At 44.6% G+C, this 23,562-nt stretch overlaps 1 protein-coding gene across 1 annotated transcript in view; it reads right to left on the bottom strand.

Moving 5' to 3' along the window:
- Nucleotides 1-21,196, bottom strand: part of STARD8 (StAR related lipid transfer domain containing 8) — a 79,126-nt gene extending 57,930 nt beyond the window's left edge. Inside the window, exons 1-2 of the mRNA XM_057312207.1 lie at nucleotides 20,954-21,196; nucleotides 2,675-2,708 (exon numbers count right to left, since the gene is read on the bottom strand). Coding sequence (XP_057168190.1) covers nucleotides 2,675-2,708; nucleotides 20,954-20,998 — 79 coding nt within the window. The 5' untranslated portion in view covers nucleotides 20,999-21,196. The remainder of the gene's footprint in view (nucleotides 1-2,674; nucleotides 2,709-20,953) is intronic.
- Between the last annotated feature and the right edge of the window lie 2,366 nt (nucleotides 21,197-23,562).

The raw sequence follows: 23,562 nt of genomic DNA, 5'->3' as shown, positions 1-23,562 counted from the left end.
TTTTCTTCTCTAAAATGACCCTGGTTGGTCCTCTTCCCCACCATATCTGTCCAACTCTGGTGGAACTTGTCAGAATGGCATATGAGAACACAACAGTTTTAATGTGCAGATGGAACATTGAGGGTCAGAGAGGGGAAGATTCTTTTTTTTTTTTTTAAGATTTTATTTATTTATTTGACAGAGAGAGAGACAGCCAGCAAGAGAGGTAACACAAGTAGGGGGAGTGAGAGAGGAAGAAGCAGGCTTCCCACAGAGGAGCCTGATGCGGGGCTCGATCCCAGAACTCCGGGATCACGCCCTGAGCCAAAGGCAGACGCTTAACGACTGAGCCACCCAGGTGCCCCGAGAGGGGAAGGTTCTTAAGATAATTCAACCATGAGTGGAACAGTCAAGACTGGATCCCAGGCCTCCTGACATCCAAACTAGTGCTTCTTCCACTGCTGTCCCACATTTCCTGCTCCACAATTCTTTCTCCATTGCCTTTTCCACACGTTCCCCTCAGGAGGACCCCCCCACTCCAAATAAGTCAGCCACCTCCACTGACGTGCTGCCTAGCAAACTCACTTTAGACCTTTAAACTCATCAAGGGCCCGAGAAGCTGGTAACATTGGTCACCTCCAAGAGGATTGCTGGGTGGTGGAGAGACAGAGGTGGGAAGACTTTATATCTTCATATCTCTTGAAGTTTGAGACATGTGAAAGTATTACATATTCCAAAAATAAATGAATAAAAAACCAAAGAGTTCTGCTCCTTCCCTGAGCTAGATCTCAGAAATAATAACATTTGTTCAGCATTTTGACATCTTAACGCACTATCTTGTGTGATGTATACAAGAGCCCCACGCAATAAGTTCCATATTATAGATGCAGACCCTGGTCCAGAGATTGGAAGTTCCTTATGTGGGCTCACACAGTGAACTGGTAATGAAATTTGGACTAAAATCTAGGTCCTTTGATTCCCAGTGCCTTGCTCCTTCTGTTGCCACATCCACATAAAGTCATAACTTGTGCCAGATGGTCCTTGGATTGGCCTGAGACAATGTGTTCATGTTTGCCCTTAAATAGACATTTTCAAACTTTAACCTAAAGAAGTAGGACAAAAACTAGTCCCAGCCCACCTTTGTAGGTGGCAACTTCTTCTGCCCGGACCCAACCCCTAAAAGACACTCCTCTTTCCTCCAGAAGCCACAGACCTCTCAGCCACCTGGTGCCCACCCTTCCAGGATTCAGCCCTATTGACTAAGCCTGGCACAGACATTTTAATGAGGCAACTTGGCAGCTGCAGGTGCATTCATCTGAGGGGGTCACTATTTCAGGGTCTGAAGGGTTTCTTTTTAGACTCTGCAGCTGGTGTCTCTGAAATGGAGAAGTTTGTTCTTCTCCCAGGATGGGCAGCCCACAGATCTTGTGTCTCCAGAAGTCGCTTTTGCAAAGCAGGAACTGTGCTCAGCAAGAAGTGCTGGAATCGTGATGGGGGAGGAGCTGGGGAGGGGAAGAGCAGATGTATGCTGTATGCTGATCAACGCAGTGTTCCTACTTCAAAATAGGTCCCCTCTCGTCTGCTGTCATGGCAATGCAAATAAACACCTCGCATTGCCACTCTTCTTTCCTAGCAGCCACCACCCAAGAACTCAAGATCCTAAGGTGGGAAAGTACTTGGGAGGTCACCAGATCCCCTCTCTGCCTTCAGGAAAAACTGTGCCCAAACTGGCTCCAACTACTTGGGGACATCTTCAGGAGCAAGAGATCAGGTTGTCTCTTCCGATGTCTCCCTAAGATGCCTCACACAGGCCCTTAGCATGATGGGGCCACTCGTTCATTGATGCCTTTCTGTTTCTGTGACCCTCAGCCCTAACTGCCACCTAGAAACCATGTTCAATTAAGTCACGAGCTCAACCTGAAGAAAAACTGTAGCCAGTGGGAATGGCTGAGGTCGGGCTAGAGCCAGGAGGACGGCCTAAATGACCTCAGCAAAGCTCAGCCAATACCAGGAATTCAGACTCTGGCAGCAAATTCATCCTGGCCAGTATCCTTCTTTCTCTTCCTCTCCAAGCCAGGTATCCCCTCCAGACAACTGTGTCCTTTTCAATGAAAGGGAGTTGTTCCTAGAATGCCACTAACTTGCCCACACCCAAGTAGCACACCAGAGGCAGAAGGTAAATATGTAGTCAAGCCCAAAGAAACTTGTTAGGGAGAAAAAGGAGAGAATTATTCCCTCAGTCCTAACTAACCCACTCAGAAGCCTTTCAGATAAAGCAAGTGTTGGGACAATTACAGACATTGAATCCTAAATGTCAAGTTTCTTTCCTTTACCTTCGGTTTACTTATTCCTTTTCCCAACATACCTCCCACCCCCAATATACTTCCTGGTGGAAAGTAGGCCCCTGAGAACAAGGGAAACGTATGGATGGCTGCCACTTACTGATACTTCTTTAGGGAAATCCTCCCCTGGCTTCCTGACCAGAGAAAACCCACCATCTGAGAAATAAAAAAGTTCTGCATGCTAACTCCCTTTCAAAAGGAAAGGCTGGAAGAAGTCAGGAAATGCCCACTGGAGGGAGACAGAGGATGTTTCCAGATTTTGTATCTAGGAACCAGATCAGCCAGCCCATGAGTACCACTGAGAAGCTCAGCCCTGTTGCATGACACTTGTGACCCCCACCTCACACACTTACCGGTATTCTTCCTCCTCTGCAGCAGTGGGAAGCACTACAAAGGAAACAGAGAAGAAATCAACACATTGCAGACACCCACACGCTGTCAGAACTGGAAGGAATCTTTGAAGTCAGCAAGTTCAATCTACTCATTTTACAGAAAGACACACTGAGGCTTATAGAAAAGGAAAATGACGTAAAATAGGAAGCCAAGTAGAGCCTAGAAGCCCAGACTCCTGACTGCCTGATCCATAATACTTTCTCCCACTCCACTGACTGACTCCTCTGGTTCGCTTCACTCTCATGGATTGGGGAGCGTCCCTAAGTTGGGAGATTGGAGACAGTCTGCACAGCTCACAATGCTGTTTCAAGAACCGACAGTAAGGATTCTCAAAGAATCAGTTAACATTTGCTTGGAACATACCGTCCTTGGTTAGAAGCAAGGTATGTTGGCAGGAAGAGCAGTATTTAGAATTGGAAAGCTCAAGTTTAGGGCTACCTTATGTAACATCGGACAAACCTTCTTGAGCCTCAGTTTCTGCATCCGTAAGACTATGATGGTAATAATCCCAACCTCACAGGCTTTGTAAGAAATTAATTTACATGAAAGCCCTTTTGAAAATAAAACACATTATAAAGTCACTTATTCAATAAATATGTATGGAACACCAGTACCCTATAGAGCACTATGCGATATGCTAAAGCTGTAACAGTCATCTAGACGGATAAGGTCCCTGTTCTCATAGCAGGGAAAAACAATGACTAGGTAAACAAATAAATACATAAGGAAATTTCAGACATCACCAAGAACCAAGAAGGAGAAACTAAAAAAACAGGACGAGGTGGGGAGTGATAGGGTAGGAAAAATAGGGATAATTGCTTTAGAAAATGTGGTCTGAGAGTGTGTCTCAGAGGAGCTGAATTTTTTTTTTTAAAGTTTTCAGTTTCATCCCAGTTAGTTAACATATTAGTTTCATGTGTACAATGTAGTGATTCAACAATGCCATACATCACCGTATGCTCATCACCACAAGTGCGCTCCTTAATCCCCATCATCACCCTTATCCCCCTCCCCTCTGGTAACCATTAGTGTGTTCACTAAAATTGGTGTCTCTTTTTTTTCCCCCTTTGCTTATTTGTTTTGTTTCTTAAATTCCACATATGAGTAAAATCACATGGTATTTGTCTTTCTCTGACTGACTTATTTCATTTAACATAATACTCTCTAGCTCCATCCATGTCATTGCAAATGGCAAGATTTCATTCTCATTTATGGCTGAGTAATATTCTATTATACACACACACACACACACACACACACACACACACATACATATGGATACTTGGGCTGCTTCCATAATTTGGCTATTGTAAATAATGTTGCTATAAACATAGGGGTGCATGTATCCCTTTGAATTAGTGCTTTTGTATTCTTTGGGTAAATACCGAGTAGTATAATTCCTAGATCATAGGGTAGTTCTATTTTTATTTTTTGAGAAACCTCCTTACTGTTTTCCAGAGTGGCTGCACCAGTTTACATTCCCACCAACAGGATGTGAGGGTTCCTTTTTCTCTGCATCTTTGCCAACACCTGTTGTTTCTTGTGTTGTTCGCTTGAGCCATTCTGTCAGGTATGAGGTGATATCTCACTATAGTTTTGATTAGCATTTCCCTGATGATAAGTGATGATGAACATCTTTTCATGTGTCTGTTGGCCATCTGGATGTCTTCTTTGGAGAAATGGCTGTTCATGTCTTCTGGCCATATTTTAGTTGGATTATTTGTTTTTTGGGGTGTTGAGATTCATATGTTCTTTATATATTTCTGGATACTAATCTTTTATTAGATATGTCATTTGCAAATATCTTCTCCAATTCCATAGGTTGCCTTTTAGTTCTGTTGATTGTTTTCTTTGCTGTGCAGAAATGTTTTGTCTTGGGGCGCCTGGGTGGCACAGCAGTTAAGCGTCTGCCTTCGGCTCAGGGCGTGATCCCGGCGTTCTGGATCGAGCCCCACATCAGGCTCCTCCACTATGAGCCTGCTTCTTCCTCTCCCATTCCCCCTGCTTGTGTTCCCTCTCTCGCTGGCTGTCTCTATCTCTGTCGAATAAATAAATAAAATCTTTAAAAAAAAAAAAAAAAGAAAGAAATGTTTTGTCTTGATGAAGTCCCAATAGTTTATTTTTGCTTTTGTTTCCCTTGCCTCAGGAGACATATCTACAAAGTTCCTATGGCCAGTGTCAAAGAGGTATACTGCCTGTGCTCTCTTCTAGGATTTTGATGGTTTCAGGTCTCACATTTAAGTCTTTAATCCATTCTAAATTTATTTTTGTGGATATTGGAAGAACGCCAGTTTCATTCTTTTGCATGTTGCTCTCCAGTTTTTCCAAAACCATTTGTTGAAGAGACTGTCTTTTTTCCATTGGGTATTCTTTCCTGTTTTGTCAAAGATTAATTGATCATACAGTTATGGGTTTATTTCTGGATTTTTAATTTTGTTCTATTGATCTATGTGTCTATTTTTGCGCCTGTACCATAATGTTTTGATTACTGCAGCTTCATAATATAACTTGAAGTCCGGAATTGTGATGCCTCCAACAGTGCTTTTCTTTTGGAAGATTCTTTGGCTATTTGGGGTCTTTGTGGTTCTATACAAATTTTAGGATTGTTCTAGTTATGTAAAAAATGCTGGTGGTACTTTGATAGGGATTGCATTAAATATGTAGATTGCTTTGGTACTATAGACATTTTGACAATATTTGTTCTTCCAATCCATGCGCATGGGATGTCTTTCCTTGTGTTTGTGTTATCTTCAACTTCTTTCATCAATGTTTTATAGTTGTCAGAGTACATATCTTTCACCCCTTTAGTTAGGGTTATTCCTAGGTGTCTCATTATGTTGGATGCAACTGTACAAGGGATTGTTTCCTTAATTTCTTCCTCTGCTTCCTCATTATTGGTGTGTAGAAAGGCAACAGATTTATGTACATTGACTTTGTATCCTCTAACTTTACTGAATTCGTGTACCAGCTTTTGCTTGGAGTCTTTCAGATTTTCTATATAGAGTATCATGTCGTGTGTAAATAGTGAAAGTTTCACTTCTTCCTTACTGATTTGGATGCCATTTACTTCTTTTTGTTGTCTGATTGTTGTGGTTAGGGCTTCCAGTACTATGTTGAATAAAAGTGGTGGGAATGGACATCCTTGTCTTGTTCCTGATCTTAGGGAGAGAACTCTCAGTTTTTGCCCATTAAGAATGATGTTAGCTGTGGGTTTTTCATGGATGACCTTTGTTGAGGTATGTTGAAGTATGTTCCCTCTAGCCCTACTTTTTTGACGTTTTTTTCCATGAATGGTTGTTGTACTTTGTCAAATGCTTTTTCTGTGCCTATTGAAATGATCACATGGTTTTTATCCTTTATTTTATTGATGTGATGTATCACATTGATTGATTTGCAAATATTGAACCACCCTTGCAACCCAGGAATAAATCCTGCTTGATTGTGGTGAATGATTTTTTTAAATGTATTGTTGGATTCGGTTTGCTAGTATTTTGTTGAGAATTTTTGCATCCACATTCATCAGGGGTATTGGGCTGTAGTTCTTTTTTTTTAGTGGAATCTTTATCTGGTTTTGGTATCTTGGTATCAGGGTAATGCTGACCTCATAGAATGAATTTGAAAATTTTCCTTCCTTCTTTATTTTTTGGAATAGTTTAAGAAGAACAGGTATTAACTCTTCTTTAAATGTTTGGTGGAATTGGTCTGTAAAGCCATCTGGCCCTGGACTTTGGTTTTTTGGGAGTTTTTTGATTACTGATTCAATTTTTTCACTGGTCTGCTCAAATTTTCTATTTTTTTCTGTTTCAGTTTTGGTAGTTTTTATGTTTCCAAAAATTTATCTATTTCTTCTAGTTTTTCCAATTTGTTGACATATAGTTTTTCATAATATTCTCTTAGAATTGTTTGTATTTCCATGGTGTTGGTTCTTATTTCCCTGTCTCATTTGGGATTTTATTTATTTGAATCTTTTCTCCTTTTTTTTTCTTTATTAGTCTGGGTAGACATTTATCAATTTTACTGATTTTATTTTCAAAGAACCAGCTCCTGGTTTTATTGATCTGTTCTACTGTGGGTTTTTTTGGTTTGTTTTTTAGTATCTATATCATTTATTTCTGCTCTAGTCGTTAATATTTCCTTACTTCTGCTAATTTTAGGTTTTGTTTGTTGTTCTTTTTCCAGCTCCTTTCGGTGTATGGTTAGATTATTTATTCGAGGTTTCTTCTTGCTTCTTGAGGTAGGCCCTTATTGCTATATACTTCCCTCTTAGACCCGCTTTTTGCTGCATCCCAAAAGCTTTGGACCATTGTGTTTTCATTTTCATTTGTTTTCATATACTTTATTTCTTTCTTTTTTTTTAAATTTTTTTATTATATTATGTTAGTCACCATACAGTACATCCCCGGTTTCTGATGTAAAGTTCGATGATTCATTAGTTGCGTATAACACCCAGTGCACCATGCCTTTATTTCTATCTTTATTGTTTAATGGCATGTTATTTAATTTGCATGTGTTTGTGGCTTTCCAGATATTTTCTTGTGGTTGACTTCTAGTTTCATAGCTTTATGGTCAGAAAAGATGCATGGTATGAGTTTGATCTTCTTGTAATTTTTTAAAATATATATTTCTTTTTTTTAATTTTTAAAAATTTTTTATTATGTTATGTTATTCACCATACAGTACATCTCTAGTTTTTGATGCAATGTTCCATGGTTCATTAGTTGTGTATAACACCCAGTGCTCCATGCAATATGTGCCCTCCTTACTACCCATCACCAGCCTAGCTCAATCCCCCACTCCCTCCCCTTTGAAACCCTCAGTTTGTGACCTATTCTGGAGAATGATCCATGTGCACTTGAAAAGAATGTGTGTTCTGCTGTTTTAGGATGGAATGTTGTGAATATATCTGTTAAGTCCTTCTGTTCCAGTGCGTCATTCAAAGCCGTTGTTTCCTTGTTGATTTTCTGTTCAGATGATCTGTCCATTGATGTAAGTGGGGTGTTCAAATCCCCTACTATTATTGTATTATTATTGATAAGTTCCTTTATGTTTGTTTTTAACTGTTTTATGTATTTCGGTGGTCCTATGGTGGGTGCGTAAATATTTACAATTGTTACACCTTCTTGTCGTATCGTCCCCTTTATTACTATACAGAGGAACCGAACTTTGAACAGAGGCCTGCACAAAAAGACAGAGCCAGTACTGTGACAGTCTGGGTGCAGAATTTCCAGGCAGAGGTTGAAAAGCGAGGCAAGGGGTTTTGAGGGCCAGGGGGATAATTGGGACTTTGATCTAAATTACATCAGGAAGGCATTGGAGGGGGTAGAGGAGAATGACAATACCTGATTTTCTTTTCTTTTTCTTTTCTTTTTTTTTTTTTATCAACTTCCATCTGTATATATTTTCTGGGGACTTATTTTTTTTATAATAATTTTTTATTATGTTATGTTAGTCACCATACAGTATATCCTTAGTTTTTGATGTAGTGTTCCATGATTCATTATTTGCATATAACACCCAGTGTTGCATGCAATACGTGCCCTCCTTAATACCCATCACCAGCCTATCCCAGTCCCCCACCCCCTCCCCTCTGAAGCCCTCAGTTTGTTTCCCAGAGTCCACAGTCTCTCATGGTTCATTCCCCCTTCTGTTTACCCCCCTTCCTTCTTCCCTTCCTTCTCCTACTGATCTTCCTATTCATGTTCCATAAATGAGTGAAACCATATGATAATTGTCTTTCTCTGCTTGACTTATTTCGCTTAGCACCATTCTCTGGCTGCTGTGTGGGGAAATCATTGTGGAGCTAGAATGAAAGCAGGGAAACCTTTTAGCAGGCTTTTGCAGTAGTTCAGGAAAGCAATGTCGAGATGTTAATTGGGAAGAAGGGTTTCTCTTCTGGTGCCAATCAAAAGCTTATCAGGAAAGGAATTGTCACAGTATTTGTCATTTCTCTTATCCCCTGAACGATTGCTGCACCAGGTGCAGACACTTAACTACAATGATTTCTAGTCTTAGGAGATTAGTTTCAGCCCTAGATCAATTTAAATGGCTAAAGTTCAGCTCCGCCCTGGTAGACCACAAGACAACCTGGTGAATCTTCAACTCACAATTGGCCACAGAAGAGAGGAGGGGTAGGAGGTGTTCCCCTGAGTGTTCATTGACAAGGACCTTGAAGGATGCTAGTATGAGAGAGATGGCAAATTATAGAATGAGATAGGTGTAAAAGAGGAGAAAGACCAATCAAGAGGGACAGATATGGAATTCCCCTACAAGCTACAAAGGGAACTATGAGTAAGCAAGTCAATATAAGTCTCAGTGGTGGACAAAGGGGGAGTAAAAGAAAAGGATAAGGGAGTGGGAGAGAAGGAGAAAGCAGTCCCCTGTGAGATCCTAAATGTGACGATTCTGGGAAATTAGAAGATGAACTGATGGGACTGTTACTCTGCAGTCCTGTTCTAGTCACATTAAATTCCCTCTTCTCCCACCCTATCCCCCAACCCATCATGGGTATAACAGAATTTAAGATAGCTCAGGAGCTAATTAGGCTTTAATTTTAAACAGGAATTTACAGGTTACAAATAAGTGACCTTGTTCATCACACACATTCCACATGGCAGGTGTTTTTTATCCTAATGTAACCCATGAGGAAAATGGGTCCAGAGAGATGAAATGACTTACCCAAGATCACACAGCTAGTACATGTCAGAACCAAGTTTATATTTTAAGCCTATGGAGCTTCCAACTTTATTGTATCCTATTATCTTCTCCCTGGGGTCCAGGATAACCTGGACTGGGCCAGGAGTATGAGTTGCACTCTACTTCGGACCCTGATCTTAGTAGCTGAGAACATTACAGGGAAAGGTGAGGCATTAACTTCTACATCAGAGAGTTCTGCTGCAGAGTGGAGGCTCTTTTTGTTTCTTGTAGTAGAACATATTCCTCACACTTGGGGTTGTTATGAACCCAGGAATCTAGCAGTTACAGAGATAGCCACTCTGGAGGAGGACCAGGATTAGTGGTGACAGTGTTCCCATCATTCATTCATTCATTCATTCACTCTCTACAAGCCTCTTCAGGGCCAGCCTGGTGCTAGGTACTCAGGGATTCAGACAAATCAGGCACATTCCCCACCCTTGAGTAATTCACAGCCAGGTGGGTGGGAGGGGAAGCCACGTGCACAAATCATCACAATTCCATGGAATTGCTATTGGAAAGTATAAAGCCTTGTGAAGCTGAACGAATGGAATAATTAGTTGCTGGGAATGCAGATGCATTGTCACGAGGGCCTTCATGAAGGAAGAGCATTTGGAACAGGTCTTAAAGGATGAATAGCTGTTCATGAGGCAGACAAGAGGGCAAAGAGCACGGCAGGTAGAAAGAAGAGCATAGAAAAGGGCAAGGAGGTATAAAAGCATGTGGTTTGTAGAAGTGTCTAGTCTGGCTGGAGAGCAGAGTAAGAAATGAATCTGGAACAGTGGGTAGGGGCCAGATTATGGACCTTGTAAGTTGTGTGAAGGAACTTGAACTTTATGCAGAGTCCAGTGGGGAGCCATTGAAGGGGCTTAAAGAGAAGGGTACCATAGTCAGATTTATATTTCAAAATGTTATTTTATCTGTTGAGTGAAAAACAGATTGGGAATGGGACTGGGAGAGGTTAGACAAAACTAGAGACAGAGAGGCCAGAGCAGATTGGAGCAATGGCCTTTGGGACAGAAAAGGAAGGGACCAATATATGAACTATTTACATGGCAAAACCAAAGTCAATGATAGGATGTGAGAGCATAAAAAAGGAGTCAAGAATGAATCCAAAATTTCTGGCCTCTGCAACTGGGTGTATAACAGGGCTATTAACTGAGGTCAAGAATGGAAAAAAAGGCATAGTTGGGGGTAGGGGGAAGGGGAATCTTCCTTTCGTAATGAATCACAGTTTTGAACTTGTTGGATTTGAGGGGTCTGTGGAGAATGCACTCAGAGCTGTCCCGAAGGCACTGTGGTTAGACCTACAGATGCAAAATCGCACAGAAACAGATATGGTCCCTGCCCTTGAGGAGCATGCGGTCTAGTGGGCCATAGAGCAGCCAGCATAAAAAGACAAATCAGGAGTTTGTGAGAGAAACAGGGAATCATGTGGAAAGCATGAAAAAGAGAGAACACAGGCTGAAAAGGGGATGGGAGCAGTAAGATGGTTGCTGGATGAGAAGGTGGGTGGTCTAAGTGGGGTGGTTTGGAGACAAGCTGCAAAGGCAGACCTTGTCCAAACCCGAGCAGTCCTCAGCCATAAGTGGCCAGAACAGACCTCACTCTCTCCAGCAACCCTCTGCTGGGCCTGCAAGTGTTATGACCAGTCCTTGCCCTGCTATGTGAGGGCAAGCCTGGAGACTTTTCAAACTTTCTTTGCCTGGTTTCTCTGCTCCGCCTCATCCTCTGGCCAGCCCTGTGCCACAGGCCCAAGCCTGGGGCCAGTCATGAGAGCACATTCTTCACATTCCAGCCTCCCCCAGCCCTATCAGCCAGGCCACACAGAGGCCTATTCACAGCCTGACCCTCCAGGCCTCCAGAGTGGGCCCTCACCACCTCCACGCCCAGCCCCGGCTGGTGTTTTGCCAACACAGACTGTGGCCTCTGCAGGAAGCAGGCTCTTCTGACCCCTCAAGAGTTGACTTCTCTGCATCTTAGGGTTTCTCTGCTGGGATGGGGTGCAGTGGGTCCAGCCACTAGTATGTGCATGAGTATGTGTGTATGTCCTATACACTCAGCCAACTTCCTCTAGGCTAGGCCTAGCACAGGGGCTATGTGCTGCCAGACACAGGGGTGGATAAGACACAGGCTGGGTCCTTATCAGAGCTCACACTCCAGTACGGAGACATCTGGATAATGACGGGCATTGTGCGGGCTGAGTCTGGAATCATCCTGCCACCAGGTCCTAAATCGGAGCATTGGTGTCATGATGCCACTTTTAAACCCTATCCTGGAGGCCTGGGAACATGTGCTCATGTTCAGGGTGTGATGTCTGCTGGAAGGGGGAGCTACAGCCCTGAGGGATGCCAATTTCATTCCTGGAAAGGGGAAAGGAAACCTGATTTAGAGTAAGACTGACCCATACAGGTATTCTGGGCCTGACCATGTGCCTTTGACCAATTCTTTGCTGGTCCTCCAATTGTTTGTTGCCTATAATGATAGGCAAGTCCTTGACAATTCTCATCCTCCCATCACAGGGAGGAGGGTAAGGGGCAATCCCAGCTGGGAAAGGGCAATGGAAGACATGATTTCTAGAAGGTCTTTATAGAACACAGACTCTGGGACAGCCTTGTGAAGAATCCCCAGAGGGTCTACTTCCTTTGACCCCTCTCTGAAGGGTACAAGCTGTCTCCTGCTAGCCAGGAGTGTGGCTCCAGAAAGCCTGACTGTCCTTTCCTAGCCACCAGGACCATGGTGGTCTCATATCCTCTCACTGACCCCCCCAAAAGAGTACCTGACCTATATAGCCTTAGGAATGCTGATCTGTACATCATGTTATAACTCCTCCCTGACAGAAATTCCTGCTGCCTTGAACTCTTTTCACCTTAATTCCTTCCTGCCAGTTGTGGAAGGGCTTCCTTTCCTCCACTCTCTCTCCCCATTTCTCACCTGGCCAGCAGGGCTGTTCCAGGCCCAGCGCTTTGCCTTTGGGCCTCTTTTCCCCAACCTTCTGTCCTTCCTTACTGCCCTTCCACCTCCACAGCAGGCAAGAGAGGAGAGAGAGAGAGAGAGAGAGAGAGCAAGCCAGGGAGGAGAGTGAACTCTGCAGCTGCAACCCCCAGGGGTTCTCTGGATAATCTCAGGAATGTCATATCCCTAAGGCTTGACTTTCCCACCAGCCAACCGGGACCCTCCTTCCTGCCCAGAGCTCAAAAGTCCTTCCAGGAGAGAGGCCTTGGATGGGGTGCGTGCAGGAAGAGACTGAAGGGGAGAGACACAGTGGTTCCAGGGTGGAGCAAAGCCTCTTTTCCAGACTCTGCAACTAGTTCAACAAGGGGTCGGAGTCGGGGTGGGGAGAGGAGAAGAGGGCAATTGCCTAAACAGCCCACTTTCTGAGCCTCAGGGTAGTAACATCAGGTTTCCTACTGTCTTTTTACTTCCAGAGGATGTTCTCAAGTCCAGGCTCTCCTCAGGCAAGTAAATCTTATTTTTCAGGTGAGAAAACTCAGAGCACAAACTGTGGGTCCAGGATCACCTACAGCAAGCAATCAACTACAAATTTAACTCAGATTTACTGAGCACCTACTATGTGGCAGACCCTTTCATATATGTCATTGTTGCAATCGATTATGAAGTAGAAAACTTTCTCCCTATGTTGTACATGAGGAAACTGGGGCTCAGAGAGGGGAAGTAGAGGCTGACCCTGGGCTAGCAAATTGGTGTCCTATTTCCAGAAGCTACTGGATTATATCATTATACCATATTCTTCTCCCAAGCTCCAAGGGTGACCCAGCCCAGGGCAGAGAAGAGTCCAGGGGAAGTCAGCCCACACCAATTTCCAAGACTTCAAACCCCATTCCCCAAGTGTAGGGCTTCCTTTCTTCTGCCCCTTGACAACCCCAGCCTTGGAACTGCCAGTTGAACTGGATTCCAAGGTCCCCGGTTGCAGCAGCAGCAGCAGCTTGAGGGGTGGGCCAGAGAGGTGAGGTCAAGAAGCTCCACTCCTCCACCCTTCTGTGAAACCTCTGACCCCACATCCCAGCATAGGCCATTTGAGCTGCTGCTCCCTGTTATTGTTCCCAGTGACTTGGAAATGCAGGCCAAGCTCGGGCTCCCAGAGCTTGCCGCCTCCAGCAGTTCTCAGGTCCTACTGGCTGCTGGGAGGACCAATTTCCAGGGCAGGCTCATTTTCCTGAGCCTGAGCTCCCTTCCTCTTCCCCTTCCCCAGGGACAATGAATAGAAATCACTGACATTTGGGGAGCAGTTTTTTTCCCACTTTTCTTGGAAGTTCGAAGAACTATATATGAAAATTGATGAGAGTGGCAGAGCTGGAAAGACTGTCAGAGATAAACCAGTTTAACATAGTCATTTTATAAGTGGAGAAACTTTATGTAAGAGATTACACAAACATAGTGGATAGAACATGGACTTTGGGCCTGAATTACATGGGTTTAAAATCCCAATAATAGCTGTGTGAACTTGGATAAGTTTCCTAACTTTTTTTCTGTGTTTCAGTAAAATGAGGATGATGGGAATAATAGCCTTGTGGTTATTGTGATGATAAACTGAGTTAATATATATGAAGGGCATGGAACAGTGTCTACCACATAATGTGTGCCCTATAACTGTTAGCTAATATTAGTTTTAACTTTCTGTAGTGCTTTGGAGGGAAAAAACAAACCTGGCATCGCCAATCTGCAACCTTTTCCAGTTATTTCTGCCTTCACCAGCCATATTGTCAGATATGTCTTCCACCCCTCCTCCAACCAGCCCCTACTCATACTCCTTTTGGTGCCAATGAAATTAAAGGTAAAGTAAGAATTCGTGTCCAAGACATAAGTCAGAGTCAAAGCTTTGCTTCCCACTCCCCATCACACCTCCCCAGTGCCCATCTCCATCTCTCCTAGTTCCCAGAACAAATATTGTCTAATCTCTTGATGGCTCGATCAAACAGTACCAATTGTGCGGAAATGGGGCAACTGGGAAAGAGGGACAAGGGTTAGGAGTTCAGATCAGGCAAATTCTGGAGGTCCCCACCTCCATCTCCAGGGGGGTCCCACTTTTAAGCTTGTTCTGGCTATGCTGTTGCAGGAAGTACCAGGGACTCCAGTTTCGCCTTTCCTTTGCCCTGAAGACTAGGTGGGAATTGCCATGCGCTGGTGCTAGATAGACTAAAATTGTTAAGTGAACAGTTTCATACCCTGGCATTTTCTGGACTGAATCAGTCATACCCACCAACAGGGTACTTGGGGATTGTGAGTATGAAAATCTCTCATTTTATATCCACTAGACAGTAAGGTCCATGAAGTGAGAGACCCACAGCTATTTGGTTAACCATTATCTATCTCCTCAGGGCCTGACACAGTGTCTAGTACATAATAGGCCCTGAATAAATATTGCTTGGTAATGAGTGAAGGAATGAATTCCTCAAGGCTATTCCCGGCTTAAGGAAACTTCCCCTTTTCGTCAAGATAATAATAAATAAACATGTCAACAGGCCTTGCTGTCATTATTTCATGTGATCCTCACTACAACCTTGTGAGGTAGGAGTTATAATTTCCCCCAGTGTAGAAATAATAAAAATGGTTAGTGCTCACTAACTGTGTGCCAGGTGCTTTATACATGTTAACTCAGGCAAGCCTCACAGCAACTTTAGGGACTGAGTACTATTTTTAGCTCAATTTCATAGAGCAGGAAACTTAAGCTCAAAGGGGTGAAGCACTTTTCTCAAAGTCACACAGCTAGCAAGTTATGGCTCAGAGAGTAAAGGGCTTGACTCCATGTTTTGTTACTCTAGAGACCCTGGTTTTTTCACTGCATGAAGAGCACCCTGGGTAAAGTCGAACTCCCACACACAAATTTACAAGTCTCTCATTTTGACCCCTGCTCCCATAACTGTACACTCCCAATTTCTACATCCAGGGCAAGTTCCCTGGCTTTGTGCCTCCTCTTTCCCCTGTCTCCAACCTTACTCCTCCTTGAAGAAGCCTCCCTACTCTTTTTCTCCATAGATCATCTCTTCAGATTCTGATCCAGTTGTGTATCTACCATGTGTTGAACTTGTATATACATTATTTCATTGGTGATTCCATTAAGTCTTATCCACTGAGGAGAGATGGCTTGCCCAAGACCACTCAGCTTAAGTGTGGCAGACCAAGCCAGTCTGACTCCATGTCCAGTGTTCTTTCTGCTGCACCAAGGTGCCTTCTGTTCTGAGCCAGGGAACTCCTCCCAGAAAACTTTCTAGATCACCCAGAAACCAACTCACAACTCTTTTTAAGTCCATGTGTGTCAATAACGTTAGCACACCTATTCTTTTACTTCAGCCCATTGAGCTGGCCCTCACAAATATGTGACATATGCCAGCATCTAGGCAATTTACAATTAGCCATACAGGGACAAACTATAGTGTGGATTTTTCACCCATGTCAGGAGCCAGTACCCGCCACTCAACTTGACTAGGCTGTGGAACCGCAAAGAGAGGTCCTGAGGGTGAAAATTCTTTCTATGGGGTGTAAGGCCTTGCCCTTTCCTCACTAAGTGGTTTTCCCATGACCTAGGAATATGTCATAATTCCTTTCCTTGGATCCAATAATTCAGAGGTGATTGTATGTACAAGTCTCAGGTGTATAGGTATACATCTACCACTTACACACACACACTGGTTAAGGGACCCATGGCAGTGTCCTCAGATGAAACAGGCTATTTTAGGGGCACCTGGGTGGTGCAGTCAGTTAAGCATCTGGCTCATGGTTTCTGCTCAGGTCATGATCTCGGAGTTGTGAGATTAAGCCCCACGTTGGGCTCCATGCTCAGCGGGGAGTCTGCTTGGGACTCTCTGCCCCCCCCCTTCTGTCTCTCAAATAAATAAATAAATCTTTTTTTAAAAAAATAAGCTATTTGAGGAGGTGGTGAGCTTTACATCACTGGAGGTATGCAACAATGTCTGGCCATCCTTTTGGCAAGATGTGATAGGACTCCTACGTGGAATATGGGAATGGTATCCAGAAGCATTTAAGAGTTTTTATACATTCATACACTGAATTCTCTACAGTCCTTCCTGCCCCTCCCACAATGAATACACACTGCATGTGGCAAATTGGTCTTGCTTGGGACAGTAAGGGCAAAGGCCTGGAAAAGTAGAGACATCCCGGAGGCTGGGAGTACAACTGCTGAATCACCCAGTTACCATCACATTCACCCCATATCCTGCCAGGCAGATTCTGGACAAAGACTGGGAAGTTGTGAGTTGGCCTGGGGACAGAAAGAGCCCCAGGGCTGAAGAAGCACACGAGTATGTGTGCTTACATGAGTGTATATATGTACATAAATATGAGCGGGTGGAGGGAGTGTGAAAGCACCACCCATATGAACAGATGCCTAGGAGCCAGGTAAAAGAACATACGAGTCCCATGCACACTGTGGCAGTGCATTCATAGGAGAGGGTGCTTGAGAATATGTCCTTGGGTGAATCAGGAGAGCCCTTGTGCACATACGCACTCATATGAACGACTAAGTATGTGAGTATAGTGACTGGGGGAAAGTGTGGTGTCCCTTGTTGGACAATGACTGGATGGCTAAGCTGAGGCTTCCCAGTTTAAAAAGGACTTTTCTGTCCATAATTTGCTTGGCCTCCCATAGAAGCCATGCGGGTAGGTGAGATGGGGTATTATCATGTGTGCTTATGTGTACATGTATATATGACATGTGCGTAAAAGTCCCACCTGCTATTGCCGTTAGGTTCTACTGCAGATAAGTTGTGTTTGGATTTTGTCACAGAGGAAGGAAGGAGATTATGGTCTATTACATAGACCATGTGTGGACCTGGCTGTGTCCTGACTGCCCCACCTGTGACTTGGGCACATCTCTTTCCATCTTTGGGCCTCATTCATAGTATAGAGGGAGGGAAGGAGGAGGAACAGGTGACCTCTATGGACCTTTCCATCTCTGATATTGTATGACTATCTATCTGTTACAGGAGAAAAGAATTGAGAGACAGAAGGGAGTATTGACCCTCTGAAAGTCACCTGGAGGTCATGGCTGAGAGAGAGCTCCAGCTAGATTCTCCACTTCCCAGGACAGTGCCCTCCAAAAATAGATATGCCCACCTGATACAAAGAGAGTTCCATGAGAGAGGATCCAAATTCTGGTCATTTGTTATGTGCATTAATACCATGGAGTTATTTATACCGGGTTCATCTCACATCCAAACGTCTTATCCCTTGGCTGCCCCTAACACCAGTGCAGCTCAAGCAGTCCTGGGCCCCGGCCTGACATCTTGCTATCTTCCCAGTATTCCTGGCTTCTGAGGTGGCACTGTTCAGCTCCCAAATGGGTTGCTTCTGGGCCTAGATTCAGGCAGGACCAGAGTACAGAGTGCTGAAGGGAAGTTGTGGCTAAGGAGCAGATAAGACCTGAGCTCTTAACCCTAGAGGTTCCAAATACAGAATAATCCTCGTTCTTTGCCTTACAGCCCCCAGTGTGCAGTTTGGAAATCTGCTTCCACAACCTCCCCAAATCCTCATGGCATCTCTGTGAGGCAGGCACTGGTTAGTATCATTTTTTAGATAAGAAAACAGAGGCTCAGAGAGGACTTGCTCAAAGGCACACAGCTAGTGTTGTGTGTGTGTGTGTGTGTGTGTGTGTGTGTGTGTGTGTGTGTGTATCAGGGGGGTGGAATTCAAACCTAAGTTTCTCTGCTTCTCCTTCCGCCCCAAACCTCTTCAGCTACTGGAGAACGCCATATGGTATGGGATGGTAGGGGGCTCGGTTTCTCCATTAGGACCACAGAAAGGTTGAATGAGATGATCTAAAAGATCCCTTTGAGCTATGGCAAACTCTGCTACAGCCATGCCCCTCTCTGCAGTCAGCTCTCCCACAGTCAGGCAATTGCTCACAGCGGGGCCTGGCTCAGAAAGGAAGGCTGTATGGTGACTAACATAATATAATAAAAAATCATTATTAAAAAAAAAAAAGAAAGAAAGGAAGGCTGGTTCAGAGCAGCCCATGCCTTTCCCTGAGCTTATAAGCCCAGAAGGCCTGCCTATCTGACTGGGACCTCAAAGCAGCGGCATTGGAAAAGTAGCATGTATGTGGGTCTGGCAGGCTGCTTCTTAGCCCTGAGATATAACCATATGTTAAATCACATCTGCCACAGCCCTGTGTGTGAGCGTGCATGCATATGTGCCTTTGTGCCATGTGTGTGCTTTTGTGTGTCTACATGATTTTGTGTATGTGCCTAAGTCTGTGTGTCTGCATGCTTGTGCATGGGAGAGTATCTATTTGTGTACATGTGTGCCTGTTTCTGTATGTGCATGCAGGCATATGTGCATGAGTTTACATGATTGTGGATGTGCATTGTCTGTGTGTATGTGTATGTACATGTACATGTGTTTGTCTTGATATGCATGCATAAGCACACTTGAATGGTATGTCTATGCATATGAGTGTGTAACTATAAACACATTCTGTGTTTGTGGACATGCATGAGTGAATGTGTGCGTGTGTGTGTGTGTGTATGCTAGTGTCTGGGACTGGGATAGAGGTCTCCAAGCCTTTTGGGGGGCTCTCATGCCCCAACAATTTCTAAGTTCTGACATGGGCAGGGAGCGTTTGCTGGGAGTCTGAGAGACTGAGGTAATTACTGCAAAGTGATTTCAATCCCTGCCAAGCACCCAAAACGGTTAGCCAGAGTAGAGGATAGTCGTGCTAATCAGGTGTCAAATCTCACAGACATTGTTGCTTCCCCCTGCTTTGTCCTTATCATTAGATCCATCTCCCATCATCTCCTCCCCACCCAGCCTCATTGCCATCGCAGCCACTTTCCTGGCCTCTGCATCACCACTTGGGCCCTTCCACACTGGAACGGAAGGCTGCTAGAGCACATTTCTTAAAACCATCCATTGAATTATAACCCTACTTTACTGAAATCCTCCTGATCCCCTAAAACAACAGTCTCTGGACTTTGGAATTTCATAGATGAGAAAGACAAGTTATAAATAAATAAATAAGGGAACAGAGTGCTACAAACTTCTTATTTTGCTGAGGACAGATATTTTAAAAATCTCTCACTTTTGAACCCCACCCCATTGGAAGGAAGTAATAATCTCCAAATAAAGAATAGTCTTTTGAATTGAATTAATTTAGTTTTCTGAAAATTGTACACATTATTCCCACTTTTCTCCCATTTCACCGCAGATGGGTGAAAATCTCATTTAGGACCCCCACTAGGTAAAGACCACAGCCCTATGGATCAATTGCAAACCCTACGGGAGGCAGTCCCATTCCCCCCCTCTAGCTTCTCTCCCCTCAGACCCTGTACTTGAGGCACCCCCACAAAACCAGCCCTCTCCCAAGCTCACCACCACTTGACTGCCTCCAGACTCTTGCTCACAAAGTTCCCTCTGCCAGGCATGCCTGGAATGCCCTTCCCCACTTTTTGGACTGACAAAGTCCTCTCTTCCTTCAAGCCTCAGGCTCAGCCCAAATGTGACCTCCGGGGAAACTTTTCCAAGTCCCTTCTGGTGGAAATGATTTTTCCTTCCAAGGGTCCCAGCCTTCCCTTCATCCTATTTTACAGTCAAGCTAGTTATTTAAAAGTTTCCCTATTGAATTAAACTGTGGGGCGTCACATAGTGTCAAGAGAGATGTGGACTTAGGAGTTCAAATCCCAACTCTGCCAGGCATATCTGAGTGATCTTCCGTGATCTTTTACAGTGTCCCTTCCCCATCTATGAAAATAGGAAAACAATGGGTTTTGGTAAAGATTACCACCACAGTTAATGAATTGAAAGTGTCTATGTCCAATACATAGCAGATACTAAATAAATATCAGTTCCTAGGATGTTGAGAGCAGAAATTATGCCCTGCACATCCTTGTGGGTAATGTTGCGCTCACGTATTCCCCATGGCCAGGATATAGCAGGCACTCAACAAATATTTACTGGCCAACTATCTAGCATAGTGTCTAGCATATAGTAGGTGCTTGATAAAGATCTGTCACTTTTCTTACCTCCTCTTTGAGGACAGAAGCCATGTCCCTTTTTGTCTTCGTGTAACTCCTACGGTGCCTAGCACAGAGCTTGATGTATGTGATGGAAATTAGTAATAATGATCATAATAGTAGTTACTGTTACTCATATGGATGCTCTATGCAAGGCATCACGCTAGGAACTTAACACACATTATCTCTTTAGTACATCTTTATTTAGTATATAAACAATAACACCAACCTCATCACCTTGTAGAGGTTGGTACCACTACTGTCTTCATTTTAAAGCTGAGGAAACTGAGGCTCAAAGGGGTTAAGAATCTTGCCTTTGTGGCAAGGCCTGGGAAGCAATGGAGGCAAGTTTTATGATAGTCAGCCAGCCTACTTATTTTTATGGGAAAGCAGCAGACATTTACAGAGCTGGTTAAGTGACAAAAACAACTTGAATCCAATTCCTTCTAGCTCCAAGGTAGTCTTAGAAGCCCATCTGCCTTCCAGCTGGCACACAGTGGTCCCCAGCTGCCTCCTTCCCCTCTGAGCAGTGGAGCGGGCTGGGTCTGGGCAGCCACTTACCTTCACTTTCCTGAAGCAAGCCCAGAAAACGTCCAGCAGAGGCATGGTGAGGTTCAGGGAGCTGGCAGGGTCCAGCAGAGTTCTCCTGGGCACAGGCCTCTTTCTCTTTAGGGACTAGACTAGAGAGGATGCGGGCCTCCGTGAGAATCAGCCCTGGCCCTGTGCTCCATCAGCCGCACCAGTGTGAGGGGAGAAGCACAGAGCAGCGGCTGGCCTGAGCTCAGCTTGCCTCCTCTTCAGGCGCCTCCCAGAGGGCCCCAGGGAGGGAAGTAGGGAGGGAGGGAGGGAGAGAGAGGCTAGCTAAGGAGGAGGGACCAGGAGGCGGGTCACTGATTCAAACTCGGCACCGTTAACCAGTTGGCTGGGAGTGGAGAGCAGTGCCGGTTGAAATTCCTTGAACATTACAGTTCCCAAGCTTGGAGTGTCCGGCCTGACTGTCGGCTCACCCGTCACTCTGCCACCTGCACTTTGGCATGCACGCCTTCTTGCTTCCTGCTGAATGACACACCAGCTCTCCCTGGGGGCCTCTGGGTACAACCAAGACCACACGGGGGCTGTGGAAAGAGTGCCAGGAAAAGAGCCCAGGGAAGGCAACATTCAACCCAGGCAGGACCTAGGCAAGTGTGAAGGCAGTTGGTGAAAGCAGAAAAGCTATGATCCTGGGAAATTTTCCCAGACATCAGACTCTGGGCCCTTGGTCACTGGGTCATTCTCCAACCCCTACTTTAAAGTTAAGAATTGTGAATCACTCTGGAACCTTCCTTTCTGGACCTCAGTTTTCCTGGCTGTGCAATGAGAGGCAGGGTCACAAGTGTCTAAGTCTCAAGTCTTTTGTATGACTCCGGTTTGGGGTTAGGTACTGGGCAAGTCTAGAAGAAATTGCATTCTGGACAACTGTTACAACTCCTCTCAGAACTCCTGTGCTGCCCATAAGTCAGGTAATGTTCCAAAGAGAATCTGGCGCCACAAAGGCCATTTCATTGACCTGCCTGCCTCAGGCAGATCAAAACTCTCTCCCAGGTTAGATAACCCAGGTCTATGCCCTTTTCTGAACATCTGAGGAGATGATGGCTTTCCTCCTTTATCTATTCCCATGCTCAGAAACCTGAGCACTCCAGGCTGAACAGATCCAGAAGTTCAGGCTGTTATCTGAACTTAAACCTCCTAGAAACACTGAAGTCAGTTCTTTCAGCAAAAATAAAGTTAGCACTAGGCAGTTTTAGAGGTTTTATGGGCAGGAAGCCATTAAGAAGCAGTGATTCTCCCCTCCCCCAAGCCTCAGCAGGCAGGGTGCTGTGGCCGGCAGCCAGAAGGCTCCTAGGAACCCCGTGGCAAAGGGCCAGGCTTGAGTCTCTGGGGGCATGTGTCATCACAAGGCCCAGAATAACTTACTCCCCCTGGCCTCACTTCCCTTTCAGAGACCCCAGCTGGTCAGGCAAAGGACCAAATCCTGGGACCCCTTGAGGATGCTTCTGCCTCTTTGAGGACTTTCCTCATTAGTGGTTTAGTCCAGAGGTTTGTCCCAAGAGTTTGTGAGAATCTTTCCAGCTCGGCTTACAATTTACTCTGTGGCCCTCTGTTTCCCTGTTTGTCTCCTAGGGAGGTTATGCTAACTGATCTCTCATCTTCTCTCTAGCCCTGACCTCTGGGCTGCCTCAGATGTCTGTTCTGTTGGGCCCTGTCAGGATGAAAGTCAGCCATAGACAAGACCAGTGGCTCCTTCCCACTCACCTCCAACTGGACACAGCCTTATAAGGTGAAGCCCCCTGCATGGGGTAGGAGAGTAACATGAAGACCCAGAGCCAAGTAGTGTTTCCTCTTTTGAGTAGATGCCCTCTTCCCTCACAGCCAGAGACCTGAGGATGGAGAACCATGAAACAACTGTTGGAGGAGAGGCTGTATGGCAGGAGAACAGACTTCCTAGGATGGCCTCATGAGCTCTTGCTCCCTGGAGTCCATCTCCTTCTTTAGATTTAAGCATGTTTTTAAGGTCCTGGGAAGAGGTGGCTTTGGGCATTCACTCTAGAGGCAATAGTGCATAGTACACAGACCTGAGAGACCAGTTCTGGGGTTCTCACACCAGTTTAGCCTTGAGGATATTAGAAAACAGCATAAGAACTAGGAAGATCGGTAGGAGAAGAAAGGGATAAAGAAAGGGGGGGTAATCAGAAGGGGGAATGAATCATGAGAGACTATGGACTATGAGAAACAAACTGAGGGCTTCAGAGGGGAGGGGGTGGGGGAATGGGATAGGCTGGTGATGGGTAGTAAGGAGGGCACATATTGCATGGTGCACTGGGTGTTATACGAAACTAGTGAATCATTGAACTTTACATCAAAAACCAGGGATGTACTGTGTGGTGACTAACATAATATAATAAAAAAACATTATTATATATAAAAAAAAGAAAACAGTGTTAAGCCCATGGAGGTAGACTGCCTGGATTCAAATCCCAGCTTTGTTACTTTTGAACTGGGCGACCTTGGGTTTGCTGTGGCCTTAGTTTTCCCATCTGTAAAATGGGGAATAATAATAGCACCTACCTAGTTGGGAGGTTTAAAGTAAATGAGTTAAAGCATTTAGTAGAGATTTAGTATCGTGTGTGGCA

The sequence above is a fragment of the Ursus arctos genome, chromosome X (assembly GCF_023065955.2).
Source record: "Ursus arctos isolate Adak ecotype North America chromosome X, UrsArc2.0, whole genome shotgun sequence".
Lineage (NCBI taxonomy): Eukaryota > Metazoa > Chordata > Mammalia > Carnivora > Ursidae > Ursus > Ursus arctos.
Note: the sequence above shows the minus strand (reverse complement) of the source record. Positions and strands in the feature narration are given on the sequence as shown.